The sequence below is a fragment of the Momordica charantia genome (genome assembly GCF_013281855.1).
Source record: "Momordica charantia cultivar OHB3-1 chromosome 8 unlocalized genomic scaffold, Mcharantia_2.0 BLBB01000008.1, whole genome shotgun sequence".
In the NCBI taxonomy this organism is placed as follows: domain Eukaryota; kingdom Viridiplantae; phylum Streptophyta; class Magnoliopsida; order Cucurbitales; family Cucurbitaceae; genus Momordica; species Momordica charantia.
In genome coordinates this window covers 9,726,288-9,745,939 of record NW_028275166.1, presented here as the reverse complement: position 1 = coordinate 9,745,939, position 19,652 = coordinate 9,726,288, and the positions used below count along the sequence as shown (strand labels likewise).

At 40.7% G+C, this 19,652-nt stretch overlaps 1 protein-coding gene across 6 annotated transcripts in view; it reads left to right on the top strand.

Annotated features, from left to right (window-relative positions):
* ACS (acetyl-CoA synthetase) overlaps positions 1 to 19,652 on the top strand; it is a 29,659-nt gene that overhangs the window by 8,124 nt on the left and 1,883 nt on the right. For all 6 annotated transcript variants that reach the window (XM_022292527.2, XM_022292526.2, XM_022292525.2 and 3 more), the window contains 7 exons: positions 13,110 to 13,186; positions 13,308 to 13,386; positions 14,524 to 14,592; positions 14,701 to 14,876; positions 15,009 to 15,065; positions 15,221 to 15,311; positions 15,570 to 15,668. In XM_022292527.2, coding sequence (XP_022148219.1) covers positions 13,110 to 13,186; positions 13,308 to 13,386; positions 14,524 to 14,592; positions 14,701 to 14,876; positions 15,009 to 15,065; positions 15,221 to 15,311; positions 15,570 to 15,668 — 648 coding nt within the window. The remainder of the gene's footprint in view (positions 1 to 13,109; positions 13,187 to 13,307; positions 13,387 to 14,523; positions 14,593 to 14,700; positions 14,877 to 15,008; positions 15,066 to 15,220; positions 15,312 to 15,569; positions 15,669 to 19,652) is intronic.

The window sequence follows — 19,652 nt, the reverse complement described above, 5'->3', positions numbered from 1 at the left end:
GCCTCCCACTCACAAAGAACCCACTGCAAAAGACTTTGAAAGGCCTGAACATCAGAATCATCTTCAAAAACATCTTCAGGAAACAAGGCTTCGAGATTCTGAGGAATGCTGGCCAAAATTCCAGCAATCTCTCTATCTCGTTCAGCTTTTAGTTCCAACTTCCTTCTAGAATGAGCTTATATACGAATAAATCCTTTCCAACTCCATGTTTAGAAAATTGTTAGACCTCCAATTAAAAAGGTTTACGTAGGGAAGGGCAAAACAGGAATCATAGATGGCAGCCACGTTTTGAATTAACTTTTTTATTTGGTTTCTTTGTGTTGGGAAAGTTACAACTTCCTTAGGTAGTTTTATGGTTTTTGTTGTTGTTTCTTTATTATGTTGCTTTTTGTATAGGCTAGATTATCTTGTGTCTTTTGTTTGTTTTCTTAAAGAAGTTTGGAGAGTTAGATGAGCCTTTTTTTAGATAAGAAACTTTCTTTGGATATATCAAAAAAGAAAGACAGCCTTTAGGCTGAGGTAGAGGAAACCCCACCTAAAAAACTAAACAACCGCTATCCAGTTGTGCAAGAACATGGATAGGTTGTAATTACAAAAGAATTTACTATAATTAATGCAGCACCAAGAGGTAGTGTACTGTATATTCCTACAAAAGAGATCAAAAGTATTGGACTTGTCTTCAAAAACCCGATAGTTTCTTTCGAGCCAAATATGCCAAAGGAGAGCTCTAGAGGCACAACACCAGATAAACCTTGTTTTCTTAGGGAGAGTCCAACCATGAAGAGCTTCAGCCATCCAATCTTCAATCTGTCTTGGGAAGCAAGTGGAGATCTCAAAAATATTTAGGAGGAAATGCCAAATCTGTGAAGCAAAAAGGCAGTGCAGAAACATGTGATCCATGTTCTCATTGTGCTTCATACAAAGAGTGCAGACCGAGGAGGACAGTATCCAGTTCCTACACTTTCTCTGGAGTTTGTCATGGGTATTCAAACTTCCATGGGCTAGGGACCAAAGGAACACTTTTACCTTCTTTGGAGCCTTAAATTTCCACACTGTCGAAATAAGAGGGGACCTCAAAGAGGGGTTGCAATCCACCAAATTCAAAAAGGCCGAACTAGTGGAGAACCGACCATTTTTGTCTATGGACCATACTACTTGATCCTCACCTTCCCCCAACTGCACCACATCAATTTCTTGAATAAGCCCCATCCAGCTCTCAACCTCCCATTCGAAAAGGCCTCTGCGCAGTCCAATATCCCAATCATTTTCATTTACATTCCAACACTCAGCTACCGTTGCCTCCTTTATAGAAGAAAGATTGAACATGGCAGGGAACAAGTTTCGGAGAGAATCATTCCCAATCCATTTGTCCGACTAGAATTTAACTCTACTTCCCATTCTCACCTTGAAATCAAGGAACTTGAAGAAGAACGTGCTGTTTTTAAAAATATCAAACCACGGCCTCCCCTAACATGTCCTTTAGGAGGAAGTGTACACCATCCCTGGGAATCTTCTCCATGGATACTTACAATCACCTTCCGCCACAAAGTATTAGTTTCTTGGGTAAATCTCCATAGCCATTTAAGCAGTAAGCTATTGTTCTTTTGATGTAAGGCCCCTATACCAAGACCTCCATATTGCAACGAAAGCGCAGTCTTCCCCTAATTCACCAAGTGGTTACAAGGTTTTTTTAAAGTACCCCCATTCCTCAAGTAGATACCCCCAAGTAGATACATACCCCCAAGTAGATACATAATGTCATCAATTTTTATTCTCGAAAAGAGATGCTCTCTCCACTTCCTCTCCCCGTCGCCGGAGCCTCTCCGGTAGCTTACCCATGCTTTCCTCAGTAGACTACCCTTGCTCTCCTCATGGCTCACCCTCCCCATCCCCGCCCCACCTCCATCACCATCGAAAGAAAGTGTTTTACCATCAACACTGATCATAGATTTCGAGGAAGTAGAGTCCGCATCACAGAAGCCAACAAAGACTAGGCTTTCTACATCTCCCTCCACTGGTCTTCCATAGCTTGGCTTAAGACTGTCTTCTCTACCCTCACATCTTCCCCTCTTAACCAGAAGTTCTTCAAGGAGACACATATAGACGACCAAACCATTTGGGTTGAAAAGTCGAGTAATAGAAAAGGCTATCTTGCAGAGATTGCTAAACTGGACATAAATGGTGGTCTTACCAAACTTCTGATTCCCATCGGTGAAGACAGGAAGGGATGGAAAGCCTGTTCTAGACTCCTTCATGAACCACCCCAACAACCTCCCCCACCAACCCAGCTCATTAATAACACACCTACCACCTCTGCTCAACCCATCTTACCTATTATTAATGGCCCTTTGACCTACCGGGAAGCGATTTTACAAGGCAAACAGAAACAAAACCCCTTACCTTTTCCACCCACACCACAGTACAAGAAAAAGAAACAAAAGCTTTCCATCTGTAATGATTATGAAGAAGCAGACCCTCAACTAGACTCCTCCATCATTGTCATATGAAGATGCTTCCATGATGACTGGTTCAAGATAAATAGAGCTCTCCAAGCGCATATTTGTACGCTATGTGTCACAACCATACTAGTAGAGAGTAGGTTGTGACGCCCACGTAGTGTGCAAGTGTCAGCGACAAGCATATGTCGCCCATCGGACCATGACGAGGGCCGAGAGAGAAGTGTCGTGATGCGACCAAGGAGGATGGTGCATCACCTAACACACCATATGGATGTGCTCAAGAATGCCTAGAGAAGGCATATGCAGAATGCAAGGCAAAGGCGATGTCAGTGGTGTCGGTGACAAGTTCAACGGGGCCAGTTGGGGCCCCGGGCCACGACCCTAGAAGTCGGGGTTCCGTCGAGAGTTTGGACGAGCGGCTTTAGAGTTAGATGCATGTTAGTGAAATATGTAAGCACGCCAAGTTTCGTGTCAATCGGAGTTCGGACGTGCGCTCTACGTTGGCGAGTGACTCCTCGCCACTTTCGACGTTCATGAGTTTGCCTTAGAATGTACCTTAGGGGGAGGCATGGTGTTGGCTCTCCACCACCCCTGGGCCATGTCAGGGCCTAAGTGAGCCACCCCATGGCACATGCGTGTGTCATGGCGAGGGCAAGCGTCTACAAGACGAGCGTCTTGGGCGACTTCCGTCGAGGATAGAAAACTCGAGGACAGTGTCGGGCAGCACGGGTGTGCCGGCATTGCGCCTCGGTCCATGTGTCGGAGGTTGCACCACGGGGGTCCCTATGCGATACGGTATGCTCGAACGACACGGCACGAGCGCAAGAGTCGTCGTGCCACGATAGTGTCCGGATGGCTGGATGTCCGGAAGGTCCCGATCATTAAGACAAGCACATGGGTCGGTTCTCGGTATGCGTGCCCAATTGAGCAGCTAAGTCCGATGACATCCCGATGCTCGGGGTGACATCCTAAAGTACCGGTGGGCACCCGGTAAGTGAGAAAAAGCTAGTCTTGGCCCGATAAGCGGCAAGACTCATCCCGGTTGCCAAGTTTAGTCATTCCTTGTCTGGAAGTCGACAAGAATCATCCCGGCAGTACCCGGTAAGGCCGTTTAGCCCGTTATTGACTAGTTTCTCGGCAGGAATGGTCTTAGAGGCGTCCGTTGGGCCCGATAAGCTAGTTCTGACATAGTTAAGCGGCTTGAATCTCCCGGTTGTACCCGATTGGCGTTTTAAGCTCGTTTTGGCCCCGTTATAGGTCAGAACTCATCCCGGTAAGGTCCTGGCTCATCGTAGGAGCGGGACGGTCGAGTGACCGAGAACCAAGATAGTTGAAAACAAGTTGCGACGTCGCGTTTAGAAGGCCTTGGCCTAGAGTAGAGGCAAGGTAGAGCCGTGGGGCTTGGCCTAGTGTAGAGGCAAGCCGGCTAGAGTCGCGTTAGAGTTTAAATGCACGTACGGGCAACGTGCATTGCCGAGTCAAGTGAGAATTCCGCTGCAAGTGAAGCTCGGTCGAGGGAAAAAGAACCTCGCCTAAGGTCCGACGAAGCCACAAAGGGGCGCGAAAAGTGGATTGGAGCTAGAGTTCCTCGTAAGGCTGGCCATGGTCGAGCTTAGATCATGGCGCCGCACGGTTGAAAAATGTACGACCGTGACACTATGCACCCTCAATCCCTTTGCAGCAGATAAGACCCTCCTTCGTTGTGAGGATAGAGAACAGGCCCTCACTCTTTGTCACTTAAAGGATTGGTATCAAATGGGAGATACCCAACTCAAATTCTTGGCATGGAATGATCTTGATCCTTCCTCTCCTCCCCCGGTCCCTTCATACGGAGGATGGATAAAAATCCGCAACCTTCCCCTTAATCTCTGGGACAACATGACATTGCGCCATATTGGGGATTCATGTGGAGGTTACATCGAAACTTCAAAAAAAAACTTTGTCAAGACTTGATTTGATGGAGGCTACTATAAGAATAAAGACCAATCCCTTTGGCTTTATCCCTGGGGAAGTTTGGATCACCACCCCCTCTTCTCTACATTTGAGGGTACAAATCGACCCTTTCTATAAGGCTGAACAATATTTGAGCTTCTCTGCCGGAATCCATGGAGCCTTACCGGTCGGAATAGCCTCCGTTCAACAATCTGGGACAAACTCAGAGGGGCTGCTGGGACCATGTCCAAAACTTTCCTTTTTGGAGAAAGGTAACTTTTCTACCCTTGAAAGACCCTCTGAAACATCCCCTCATCGTACCCGCCCTGACACACGGGACTCACAAAGCCCATCAAAATCACCTTTGCGCTGCAACACCTCGAGCTCCGTGACCTTAACTGGCATCCATGCATCCTTTGCCTTCCCTACCGTTGACAATCAACATCTTTCACCTTCCCAAGGACCTGTCACACCAGTACCCATGCTTAACACTGAATACGGCTGTACCTCGAATGACAACCCACGCTCGTACACTCAACCTCTCACCTCTCTCTCTACCCCCAGAACCTACCCACTCCGACCCACCCCCCCTAAACCCCATCCCTCACCCTGCCCTCCTCATAGAAGGCCCAAAAATAGCGGTTAATTTCACCGAAAAGGAAACCTACCTTGCAGTGGGCAAAAAACACTCCACAAACCCCCCAGACCTTCACTCTGACTCTGACCAATGTGTTTCTAGCCCCTACCCCCTCTCCACTGAGCCCCCCTCCCCTGTTTTCTCTTCCCACATTATTGAAGACACTGCTACTCGTCCCTTTGCCACAAACGAAACAGACTCTGCCCCTCACCTGTTTGACCCTACCATACATCCCTCGTCCTACCTACAGGTGGTAGTTCCTTGGCTCAAACACCATGAGCATGGGCATCTTTCCCATACCCACAAAGCTCTCCAAGAAAGCAACGACAAATCGGAAAGAATACAAAGGCATTAGAGAACTTGTTGGGCTCTCCTCCTCCGTTAATTACGAGAAGCGTCAATCTAAGCAAGGTGGGTCATCCTCTGTTAGATGATTTTCATCTCTTGGAACGTTCGGGGTCTTGGCTCTTGGAACAAACGAGCCTTGATTAAGTCCCTCATCAACAAACACAACCCCACCATTGTCATCCTACAAGAAACTAAGTTGGATATGGTTGATCGTCTCACTATAAAGTCGCTGTGGAGCTCCCGCGACATTGGATGGACTTCTCTCGATGCCTCGACCACATCAGGGGGTATCCTGATCATGTGGAACGACCCTTCTTTTCATGTGTCAGATGTCACAATAGGACTTTACACTCTTACTATCCTTCTCACTTTGTTTGACGGTTCTGAGTTCTGGTTGACAGGAGTATACGGCCCTACAAAAACAGAGGAAAAGCCAACTTTCTGGAGAGAGCTATCAGACCTCTCTTTCCTCTGCACCGACTCCTGGCTTTTGGGAGGTGATTTTAATTCTATCAGATGGACACACGAGAAATCATCATATCGCAGGCCAACCAGAAATATGCACCATTTCAACACTTTTATTGAATCAGCCGGTCTGAAAATCTCCCCCTTTCTAACGGCTTATACACGTGGTCAGACTACAGGGACCCTCCTACCCTCACTTTGATAGACAGGTTTTTGGCCACTAATGATTTTCTGTCGAAATTTCAGAATGCGACTGTCAAAAGGCTGAGCCACCCCACATCCGATCACTTCCCTCTTCATCTATCTTTCGGCATGACAAAATGGGGTCCCACACCCTTCAGATTCGAAAATGCTTGGCTGCAACACCACTCTTTCCCTGCTTTGATCGAATATTGGTGGAAGAACACTCCCCTTAGAGGCTGGCCAGATCATGGTTTCACTATGAAGCTGAAAGGGTTAAAGGCAGTGATCAAAATTTGGAGCAAAACAACCTTTGGTAACATAGCACAACAAAAGCATCATCTCACTTCAGAGCTAGCTATTTTGGATGACTTAGAAGAGGAGGGGCTCCTGAACACAGTACAAAGCATCCAGCGGAAATCCATCAAAACGCATCTCCTTGAGGTGGCTGCGAAAGAAGAGATTCGTTGGTGTCAAAGGTGCAAAACTAAATGGCTTCACGAGGGGGACAACAACACATCTTTCTTCCACCGTATTGTAGCATCGAAGAGACGAAAGAACAACATCACTGAAATTCTTTCCATGAATGGTATGAGCCTTTTTGAAGAAAATGACATCGAAAAAGAATTTCTCTCTTTTTTTGACAAGTTATACTCCAAATGTGGGGGACAAAGATTCCTCCCACATCCCCTGGATTGGAGTCCCATCAACCAACAACAAAGCACTGGCCTTGAAACCCCCTTCACTGAAGAAGAAATTTGGAATGCTATCAAAGAATTAGGAACTAACAAATCCCTTGGATCGGACGGCTTTATTGCAGAATTCTACAAAAAGTTGAACACCCTCAAAGATGATATTTTGAGAGTGTTCCAAGATTTTTTTAAAAATGGGATTATCAACGCAAGCCTCAACGAGACGTATATATGCCTCATCCCCAAGAAGATTGACACCAGGCAAGTAGGGGACTTTCGCCCTATAAGCCTCATCTCATGCTTATACAAGATCATAGCAAGAGTTCTTTCCGAGAGACTCAAGCGAGTACTGCCATACACTATCACTGATGCCCAATCAGCCTTCGTGGCTGGGAGACAAATCCTTGATGCATCTCTAATTGCAAACGAGCTTATTGAGGATTGTGAAAGGAGGAAAAAAAAGAGAGTTGTCATCAAACTGGATATTGAAAAGGCTTTCGATAGTGTTGATTGGGAATTCCTTGACACTGTGTTAGAGGCAAAAGGGTTTGGACACACATGGAGGAAGTGGATCCACGACTATATCTCCTCTGCAAATTTCTCTATAATTATAAACGGCCGCCCGAGAGGAAAAATCATTGCAACAAGAGGCCTCCGGCAAGGTGACCCTTTATCTCCCTTTCTCTTCATCTTGATTGCTAATGTTTTTAGTCGCCTCATGCCACAGGCAGCCAGCAGAAACCTCATAAAGGGTTTTGACCTTGGAGAAAATTCTCTGAACATCCATCATCTTCAATTCGTAGACGACACCATACTTTTCTTCACTTTTGAGGACTTCTCCCTCACCAACATGTTCAACATCAGCTGTTTATTTGAGGAGGCATCCGGGCTCAAAATCAACCACCAAAAATCTGAGATTTTGGGAATTAATATGGAGGACAGTGAGCTCTCTACCCTTGCAACTAAATTCAATTGCAAAATGGGAGGTTGGCCTACTCTTTACCTCGGTCTTCCCCTTCATGGAAAGCCCAAAACCCTTCCTTTTTGGGACCCTATGATAGAGAAGGTTAAGAAAAGACTGCATTCATGGAAAAACTCTTTCATCTCCAAAGGAGGTAGACACACGCTCATCCAGGCTACTCTTACAAACCTCCCTACTTACTACCTTTCACTGTTTCCGCTTCCATCCAAAGTAGCCAACATCATAAACAGCTTATTTAGAAACTTTCTTTGGAAGGGCACAAAGAACTCATCTGGGATGAACTTGATCAAATGGGACAGTGCACAACAACCACTGTTAGAGGGGGGATTGGGTATGCCCAACATGAAACAGAAAAGCAAAGCCCTTCTTGCAAAATGGATCTGGAGATACATCAAAGAAAAGCAAGCTTTGTGGCATAAAGTGATTGTTTCTAAATATGGTTGCTCATCCTGGTCCCATAAGCCAAACACAACATCACTCCGCGCTGGAAAAGGGGTTTGGAAAGGGATCCTCAAAACACAGAAGCTGGTTTTCGACAGACTAAGCTACAAAATTGGTGACGAGAATGATACACCCTTTTGGACTGTCCCATGGTTGGACAACGAACCGTTGGGACATCACTATCCCCTTCTTTTTGCCTTATCTTTGAAAAAAGAGGCTGCTGTTCGAGATCTCTGGTCTGCAGAAAATAATAGCTGGAATTTACGAATGAGAAGGAACCTAAAGGATGCTGAATTTTCAGAATGGGCAGCCCTCTCACACAAGCTCTCCACTGTTAACTTTTCTACGGAGGCAGACTCTCTAACATGGAAATTAGAAACAAATGGCATTTTCTCTACCCACTCTCTTATTAACGATCTCTCACGGCCTTGCACGAGTACCCCACAACGATTGTACGAGGGCATTTGGAGAGACACTTATCCTAAAAAAGTGAAAATTTTCCTTTGAGAGCTTAGCCATCGTGCTATCAACACCGGTGAAAAGCTTCAAAGGAGAATGCCCTACATGGCTCTCTCTCCCCACTGGTGTGTGATGTGTAAATCAAACAACGAGACCCAACAACACCTCTTTACAAATTATCACTTTGCAACAAACTTTTGGAACTGCATCCTAAGCACTTTTGGGTGGACCACTCCACTACCGAATGATCCTCCCCTCCTTCTCGAAGTTACCCTTACAGGACACCCCTTCAAAAAGGAAAAGGCAATTCTTTGGCAAAACTTCATGAGAGCTTTTCTGTGGAAGCTTTGGAGAGAACGGAATCAACGTATCTCCACAGACAAAACTCTCCCCTTTGATATCTTTTTTGAAGCTATAGTATTCACAGTCATTACTTGGTGTAAATCCTCCCCTATGTTTCACTACTATAGCTACATTTCCCTCTTAGCAAATTGGAAGTGCTTTATGTAATCCCTCAATTTGAGGCTTTTGTAATTTCATACATCAATGAAATTGTTTCTTACAAAAAAAAAGTACCCCCATTCCAAAAAAAATCCTGTGTAAGCTTCTCTATCTCGTTGACAACTCTCGTTGGGGCTTTTAGGACTGAGAAAAAGTAGAGAGGAAGACTAGTAATCACTGATTGCGCGAGTGTAAGCCGGCCTCCCTTTGAGAGATAAAGATTCTTCCACTTGTCAATCTTTTTTCTAACTCTGTCAATCAGAGGCTCCCAAAAAGATTTCTTCTTATAATTGCCCCCCAAAGGAATTCCCAAGTAGGGAAAGGGAAGCCTTTCCACTTTACATCCCATTTTTCTGGCAGTAGTCTGAAGCAAGTCTTCTTCTACATGAATTCCAATGATGGCCGTTTTCTTTAAATTCAAAGACAGCCCGGAAGCTTGTAGAAAAATGTCTAGGATCATCCACCAATTTTCCAACATACCTGTCTTATTTGGGCAGAAAATCATAGTGTCGTCAGCATACTGCACTATCAATTTTCTCCGTATAAACGCTCATAGAACCCAACTATCTCTTGCACAATTTCTTTTTCTGAGGTGAGTATGTCTGCATTATCTTTTTCCAGCAATGAGATAATGGTTTTAGATTTCCTAGCCGAAGACCATCTGTGGAAAAAATTTGGAGTTCTCATCCCCCTCTTTTAGCCACTCTAACTTACACTTTTGAGCCCACTTTCTCTGTTCTTTGATGGTCAGCTCGAAATACGTCTTCTTGAGCTCCTCTCTTTCAATTTTCTCTACCTCAGTGAGGATCCTCCCCTCCTCAAGTTTGTCAAAATTTTCAATTTTTCTTTCACAGTTTTTTAAGTCATTTTCAACCACCCCAAACGTCTCCTTATTCCACTTTCTCAACAAAATTTTGATTTCTTTCAGCTTTTTCATGAAAGCATAACCTGGCCAACCAACAGAAGGGATGGACTTCCACCATGACTCCAAATTTTCCTTAAAAGAGGGGTGATCCAACCACATGTTTTCAAAGCGGAAGGGGGAAGGACCCCATTTTGATTACCTAGTCTCAGGTGAAGGGGAAAGTGGTCCGAGGTAATTCGAGGGAGCCGAAGTAATTCAACTTCTTTAAAATCTTCTACCAAAGTCTTAGAAAGCAGAAATCTGTCAATGCGAGTAGCCACCGGCCTGTCTCTACCATCTGACCAAGTGAAAGCTCCATTCTTCATGGGAATGTCAATCAAATTCAGTTCATCAATCAAAAGATTGAAATTTTTCATACTTTTCGTGACTCTGCCCCCCTTTGATTTCTCCTCAGGGCTTCTCACCACATTAAAATCACCCCCCACACACCAACGATCCGCACAAAGGCCTAAATAAAAAATCTCTTGCCAAAAGTCGTCTCTGCCTCTATAAGTTGCGGGCCCATAAACACCTGTGATCCATCCGTGAAAGCTATCTTTAAAAATAAATCGAATGGAAACAGAGAACTTACCTAAAACCGACTCCACCACCTGGACCGAGTTTTGGTTCCACATTATGATCACACCTCCCGCCGAGCCTCCAGATTCTAACTCGGACCAGCCTATGTGTTTCGAGCTCCAAATAAACTTCACTAACCTTCTGTCTACCGCTTGAAGTTTCGATTCTTGTAACATCACCACATCAGGGTTGTAATTGACTATGAGAGACTTAACCAACGCTCTTTTGGAGGAAGTGCCCAGACCTCTTACATTCCAAGAGATTAAGTTCATTAAGCAACCAACAGTCATCTTCTATCTCTTCTGCGTTTAAATCTTTCTCCATGGCCCTCAAGAGGTTCGTGATCTCTCTGGATTTCTTTTTTGCTGCCGCACTACCCTTAGTGGAAATCGGCCTAATGCACAACTTGCACTTCCAGAGGGAGCGGACTAATTTTTTGGAGAAAGGAAAGTGATCTGACACATCCTCCTCCTCGTCGGAATCTTCCTCCTCAAAATCCTGTTTTGGATGACCCCTGCTTTTCTGCTCTAGACTCATAATCGTGTTGCAGCCCTCCCCATCCTTTTCCAAAGGTCCCTCTTTTTCTGCAGCTAAGACCCTACAGTTCTGATTTTCCTCTCCCTGAAAACAGGCAAAATAGCCATCGGGGATATCGTCTTGAGACTCCCTTAAGGGAGTTGCCTCCACAGCCTCCTCTTCCTCACTGCTTAAGCTAAAAACTGAAGAATCTGACCAGTCCTCTCTCCTACTGACTATATGCATCTTTTCACTTTCTTTTTCAACTGGTGGGTCCGTGGAAAGGACTTTTCCTTTCTTAGATGAGCCTCATGAATAGGTCATCTTTTAGTTGATTTGCCTTGCGTTTTTAAGGTTGTTCTTGATACGGAATCCTATAAAATACGGAATCCTATAAAAAAGCTAACCAATCATTGATATTGATAGTAATTGCTCTCGAGGGCTCAATGAGAAGGGAAGGGGAGGGGTTGTATGAATCCCGTAGGGTCTATTTGGTAGAGAATTCAGATACTGTTTCTTGTTTTCGGATTCACTGAATTAAATGGATTTCGTGAATACTGTTTCTGAAAACTGTTTTCGGATTCTATAATCCAAATAGTGGAAATTCTGGAAACAATTTTGTTTTATGTTTTAGTGTTTCAGATTTTGAATTCAAAAATTTAAAATTTAGAATTATATTTAAAAAGATAAAAAATCTTGATAAATACACTATTTCATGTTATAAACTTATTTTCTTTTTTTGTTAAAATTAAAACATTTAAAATATAATATACTATAAATTATATAATATTGTAAAATACTAATTCTATCAAATTTTATAACACGTAGGTTAATAAATTAATTAATAATATTTTAGATTAAACTAAATATTTAGTAGGTAACCAATGGCTTACAAGTATTTACAAAACACCTTGATTTTTTTTTTTTTAAATTTAGATTCAATTTTCATCTCTGCTACCCTCAACCTTAAAGCTAAAGAGGAGGATTTTAGAAAACCATCTCTGTGCTTATCTATATCTGCCCAAGGTCTTCCTCTACAACTTCCAGCCACTGGCTTAGCCCTTAGGAATCCAACCCAGAGGGTTGAGCTCATAAATGGCTGCAACCACCTTCCTCCAAAGGAAAATATGTTGATTTTTTATTTCTCTCCAACTAGACAGTAGATCTCCCTTAGAAGCTTTTGTAGCATTTATCTAAAACTCTGGGCTTCCCCTTAGAATCAATATGCGAAAAGACTTCAAGATATTCTGCTGGGTAGATTTGATTTTTAGGTGAAAAAAATGGTCTTATTGATGAAGGAAATAATTGTACAAAACGCCAAGGAGTTACATGGAGGCTTTCTCAAATATTCAGTTTCAAGGGGTGATCGATTAGAGTGGTATCTACACTCAATACCAAGGATTTATGGAGATTTGTTTTTAAATCAGAGGCAATCTTGAAGGTTTTGACCAGAAATTTAAGGTTTTTAAGCTTAGCTTCATCCAATGTCAAAAAGAGGAGGATATCATTTGCAAAAAGATGTGTAATATGCAAGTTGTTGTCCGGAGCTAGATATACTTCTGTGAAACCTTGATTTGCAGCTTTCACCAGGAGACGACTAAAATAATCCATGGTAATTACAAATAAGTAGGGGGTAAGAGAGTTCCCTGTCTAGTTCCCACTTTGCCTTAATTTTGCCTCTCGGTTTGCCATCAACAAGAATTATTTAAGTCAGCATAGGTTTGCAACTGCAAATGCAATTGATGCCTGGTACATTTGTGGAATACCTCAGATAATGCAGTCACTAATATAAAACTGTATCAATTCCTTCTTAATTTTATCTTGCTTTTTTTACGATCGTAAATTTTACTATCCAAACTTATCTTCCGATTTGAGTTATCAAAACGGTTGTGCTTATTTGATGAAACCATGGTCAAGAGTTTATGTCATTCTATAGTCAACGAGACTTTGCCTCATGAACTTAATTGATTATACATAATTGGTATGATGACTTCAAATTTTCCTATTACTGCAGCATGTTACTCGCTACTCAAGAAAATCCTTACGAGTTCTTGGAAGTGTGGGCGAGCCGATCAATCCCAGTGCATGGAGGTTTGAATATTCACGATGTTATCTTAATATTTCAAGCTTATTAAAAAAAAAATCGTCATCATAAGTCTTAATTTTCTTTCAATTAAAAGATGTATGTAAAATGCATATTGATTTCTTATAGGTGGTTTTTCAACGTGGTTGGAGAGTCAAGGTGTCCTATATCAGACACTTGGTGGCAAACTGAAACTGGTGGCTTCATGGTATTTTGGTTTAATTTATTTTCCTTTGGGAGAAATAGGACATAAATAAGGTGTTTCCTATAAAGCCTATATGTTTCTTAGGTTTTGTTATGGACGTACAAAACCCATGTTTAGCTTTTAACTTTTAAGAACCCAGTTAATAATTAATTATGAACATAAGTAATGAACCCGGTTAATGCCACTAGTTAATATTTACTTTCCAGTAATATTTTAATATCAATTTCAAATATTTGTATTTATTAAGTAATACGAATTTAAATCAATAAATAAACATTTATTTTTTGAGAAAGAAACAAAACACCTTTCATTTGAAAATGAAGGAATACAAAAAGAGGATTGGGCATCCTCGAGGTGCCAAGATAGCTTACATAAACACACTCCAATTGGCATCAATATCTATAAAGAAAGATTTTACAAGAGTTTAGAGAGAGAACTCCACTTTGACGCTAGGCCAATTACTCTTTCCCAGAATATATAGTTATCCACAAAATTATCCACAGAACCCAAAGCCCACCTTGACCAACGGAAGAGTGACTATTTTCCAATTAACTATCATGGGCTTTCTCAGCAATATAACTAGTTACTGACTTAACAGTTATGTTAATATCTAAGTGCTGACTAGTAGATACTAGTATGTCACGTATAGAGATTAAGCTACAAAAACCTTGTAGCGATGGTTCAAATGAATACACATATGGATGAAAGGATTGAGAGAGGCGCATATATGCTTACATGCATTTTGTAATAACATTAAGGCCTCTTTGGAATAGAGAATTTGGTAACTATTCCCTTTAACTATTTTTAATGGAAAAATATTTTTGTAATCTCCATCAGCACATGTCTGTGGGTATTCCTCATTTTCATGATGTGTTTTTGTTATCTCTAACATGAATAAACATATACTTTGTTTCATATCCATTATTTAAAGGAAAATAAAAGAAAGGAATATTTCAGTGACATAATAAAAATTCAACAATTTGGGATATTTTATTCCAAGTATCAAGCACGTCATAGCTCTTTCCCTAAAATGTGCGTAGCTTTTTTTACTGCACTTTTGTTCATTTAGAACAATTCTCATGGCATGTATATGACGTTCCATTTTGTCTTTAAGGAGTAACCATAAATTTTGTTTGGCAGATTACTCCGTTACCAGGTGCATGGCCTCAGAAGCCTGGTTCTGCAACTTTTCCCTTTTTCGGAGTCCAGGTACTTGAAGATACTTTAGAAGATAAAATAATCTACCTTTTTTCATTCTTATTTCTACCCAACAAACTTTCATTCTTGCTTCATCATGTTTTCTTGGTGCAAATGTAGCCTGTCCTGGTGGATGAAAAAGGGAATGAGATTGAAGGTGAATGCAGTGGTTATCTATGCTTGAAAAGCTCATGGCCTGCAGCATTTAGAACTCTTTATAATGATCAAGAAAGATATGAAATGACTTACTTCAAGCCATTCCCTGGTTATTACTTTACTGGTGATGGCTGCACCAGGTAAATCAAGGTGCTTGATCTCATGTCTGTCATGCAACCGATCAATGCATCCTAGAATTTGATATTGGTCATATTTAAGAATAAACTTGTTTAGTATTATAACTGTACTAAAGTATGGACTCTATCTTCAAGGGATAAGGATGGATACTACTGGCTTACTGGAAGAGTTGATGATGTTATCAATGTCAGGTTTGTTAGTGTTTCTCCTTTATGCTCCAAAGATATGCATAATCCATATGATTACATCTATACATCTCTGTGGTACAAAACCTATTCTCTGTGTCAGTTAGCATTGTCTCTTCTGAAGAAAGCTGCATTTTTTATATGGGCATTATTTATTGCAGTGGGCATCGTATTGGCACAGCAGAAGTGGAATCTGCCCTAGTTTCGCATCCCCATTGTGCAGAAGCTGCTGTAGTTGGTATTGAACACGAGGTAGGTTTGCTGGTTATAATTTGTTAGTTTCTGAGTTTGTTATAATTTGTTAGTTTCTGAGTTTATGAGCATTCCTGATGAATGTAACCTACGGATTTGGTCAACTTGAACATAGCTAAGGCATATATCCTCGATCAATTTGAATTCTCATCCCCACATGTCGTTGAACTAAAAACAAAAGCCCATGGATGTGAAAATTTTCTTTTATCTATTTGGTCCATATACTTTGGCCAGATGATCTTACTTTTTACGCCGCAGGTCAAAGGACAAGGTATTTATGCATTTGTGACTCTAGTGGATGGTGTTTCTTATAGCGAGGAGCTCCGGAAAAGCCTTATTCTCACAGTTAGAAAGCAGGTCAGTGTTATTATCCGTACAATTGTTCTCAAGCTAATGGCATATTCCAAGATATTTCAGTCCATAGTGTCAGTTGCCTCTACTGTATTATGGTCTTCTGGAAATTCCTAAATATTCCCTCTAAAATAACTTTGTTTAAATTGTATCCCTTGATTTTCATTATTGTTACGTTTTTATAATGCTAGTTAAAGATAAATGTGAAGTATCTATAAGAAATCCTTAAAATAGCATGACAATGGTCCTCAAGAAACGGACTGTCTCCAAAGATGCTAATTACCCTTTTATCAAAAAAAACAAAATTTGATGTTTCTTGGAGATTCAATAGTTTGAGGCTACCCTTAAAAGAGAAGTTAACAGCCCCAAGCGTGAGTATTGGTCCCCAAGAACTATATACAATCTATTGGAAGAATGCGAAGTTAGTATCTTAGAAAAATCAAGCAAGTATTATCTTCCATTTCTTACCATCTGTCATGTTACTTGATATAAAAAATGACAGTGTATTGGATATGAAGAACTATTTATTACTTTGGCGAGTAAGGTCATTATCTAGTCAATAGTTTGGGACCTAAAAAACATCCACTCGTGAGGTGCTGAGTTAATTGGAAATTTGATTCACTTCTGTGAATATCCTTGATTACAAAAACAGTGCTATTTTTTACTTTGGAAAGACATATTTCTTTAAGAGAAATTGTCAATAAAATAGTTTCTTATTTAGAAGAAGAAGAAGGAGAAATGATATTATTTAACAACAGACTTTGATTACTAACTGTCATCTAATTAACCAGGTGGTGATTGTAGGTGTAAATTGGAACCAACAACTAACTGGCTAACTAACTCATAGATTATTAACAGATCACTTAGCTGTCATTCATAATAGGAAATTTTATTTACTTCTGTGATTATCCTTGATTACAAAATAAAAGTGCTATTTTTTACTTTGGAAGGACATCTTTCATGAATAGAAAATGTCAATAAAATAGTTTCTTGTTTAAAAGAAGAATAAGAAGAATTTCGATTTCAAATCAAGCTTAGAAAAAGACTTTTATCCTGAATTTCTTTCCTTTTCATCTATCAATGATAAGTTGTTTCTTTTTAAAATAAAACATAAAAATCAAGCTTAGAAAAAGACTTGAAGAGAATGCTTTCTTCTCTCTCCTTTTCTAAGGTTTCATGCTATCTCATCAAGGTTGATTCAAATTAGGTAAGTTCAAGTTGGTTTCAAGATTAGTTTCTTTTGGATTCTTTCTGTACATCATGGAACTTAATAGTTGTTGGCAATGGAGAAGACCTTTCAACTTCTCGAAATTGAAAATCCAACCAATAAGAAATAATTTCTGCAGAAACCACCAATAAAGACGAGCATAAATGTTGGCAATGGGAAACCATGAGGAAGCATGCAAAGGACTTTGATATGACCAAAAAGATTTAAAGTAAAGAGGCTGCATGGAGACTCTTCGTTCCCCTAGAATCCACCAATAATGATCCACCTTGAAAACCCAAAAACAAGAAGCATCGAAGACTTTAATTAAAAGGCTGCTTTGAGACTTTTGCGTTTTCCCATGAAACCATCAATAATATACCAACTTGAAAGCAAAAAACGAGAAGCAATAAATATTATCCTTCATGCACTTAACAAGTCATCTTGAGAACCAAATGGAAATAAAAGACCTTGAAAAGCTGCTGCCTAAAAAAAAGTCTGCATTTAAAGAGTGCATTGGTTGAGACTTTTCGAAGCCCCACAAATCCAGCATTGAAGAACCACCTTGAAAGCCAACCCGAGAAGCAATAAAGACTGACTTTCGTGCGCTTACCAAAGCAACTTGAGAACCGAAATGAATTAAATGACCTCAAAAACTGCTGCCCAAATAATATCAGCCAATCAGACAAGGGGAGACAGAGCCATCCTTTGTAACACTAAAAACTCTCAACCAAACTCTTTTTCGCTCCTTCTGGGAGTTTGTATCCTTGAACATTGTTCTTCCTTTTCATAATATCAATGAAAAGTTTGTTTCTTGTTAAAAAAAAAAATCTGAATTACTAACAAACAAACCAACCAAGCTCCAACCAAACAAGCAAAAAGAGAAAACAAACTAACCTTGCTGCACTAAAAAAACGTTTAAGAATGGCATTTATCTTCTCAAACGTCTTGAGAATCGGGAGGCCTATCAATTGGAACGAGAGTTATCCTCATTTCTTCAAAAAAAAAAAAAAAAAGGAAGGAATGCTTGATTGCTTTAAAAGATCTGGGTTCTCATCTTCTTTTTGCTCTTCTAAGAGAATCTTGAAGTCTTCTGAAAAAGAATGTTCACTAAAATCGGATTTTGGGGAGGAATCCAAGCTACTTATGCTTGATTGCTTTGAGCAAATTGCATTTCCAATTTGTATTTTTTATTTGAAAACTTAGGAGATTATTCTTAGGACTCATCAGCTTCTTTATTAAAGCATGTAATCAAATCTACTTGAGGAATCTCAGATAACTGCACCTTCTCAACAACATTAACTCCTTTTGAATTGACAAATCGTCTGGTGTAATAATAAGGAAGGGGTGAGATAAGACGCTTGGATTTCTTAGGGTTTAGAGAGAGAATGAACCTTTAGTCTTCCAATGGCAGAATTCAATTCTTCCTCTTCCAACCTATCTTGAACTGCTGCATTACCTACTTCATTAAGTGGAGGGGCGGCTTGGATTGCGACCTCTTCCAAGGAATTGGATAAATGTGGATATTGGGACTCCTCAACTTCAGAGCACGTCTCTTCATCTTCAATCACCATTTTGAAGCGTTTGAAGTCCAAGATATTAGAATAATCGATGGGTTTGAGAATACCGTCTTCTTCCTTCGAGGGTTCCAAAGTGCAACAATCTTTTAACTCTTACAGAGACACTACTAAAAAGAGGGTCTTTTATTCCAATCTCAGCAGGGAGAAAACCACAATAATTCTTCTTACATCTAGGCGAATCGATTCGCAATTCAACATATTCAAAGTCTAAGAGGAAAAATCAACCAAACCACCAAAATGACTACCGAGAGCTTCAAAGCAGCGACGCCTCCAGTAACTTAGAGGGAGATTTGCAATTTCAATTCATCCACCATATCCTAACATGAACTCAAGTCTGCTATGCTTAATATCAGATCACTTCTCAAATTTCACGTGAAAAGGACCAATTTTCTTCCACTTTCCTTTGACTCCCAGACCTGTAAGGACATCCTCCATTTTTAACTGAGCCTTATCAGCCATAAAAGGGTTAACCAAACAGTCAATCTCAAAATAGTTCTTCAAAGCAATAGCGATCTCATTCCAATTGTCATGCGCTTTAAGTCTAGAGATAACCATCAAAGAATTTCAATCCATTTCCACCACATCCTTTTCTTTTTTAACCCAAAATCCCTGATGAGCATCTTTTATGTTGTAGGAAGTAGCTTCTCCTACTGATTTGAGAGGTTCACGAGAATTCTTTTTGACTATAGAACTTGGGGCATCAAACTTTTGACAAGGCATCATCCTTGTTCAGTGGATGAGAGATGACATCCTTTATCATTTCCCAAATGACTAACCAACCTCTTTTCTTTTGTCCTACGGGGACCACAATCCTCCCTCTCATGTCTGATTTAGGAACCAGAATACATTCGAAACAGCAACCTTGCTTGTTAAAGCTTTTCATGATTCTACAAATACCGGCTTACCATTTGCTTGTCTGAAAAAATTAACTATCAACGGATGTTGCATCAAATCTACGATAACCTCTTCGAACCAAATTAATTGCTTCTTGTGGAGAGAAAAATGAAATTGTCGGTTATTGCAAATCTCCTCCAACTTGAAAAAACCACTTGTCAAAGAATGAATGAAAAAAGACTCGTTTGCAACTCTACACCTCCTTGAAACCATGATTCAAAAACTTCGTGAAACTAAAGTCTTCTAACATGCACTGAATCGAACTACTACGGAAAGAGAGAGAAAAGAGGAAGAGAAGAGAGAGAGAGAGAA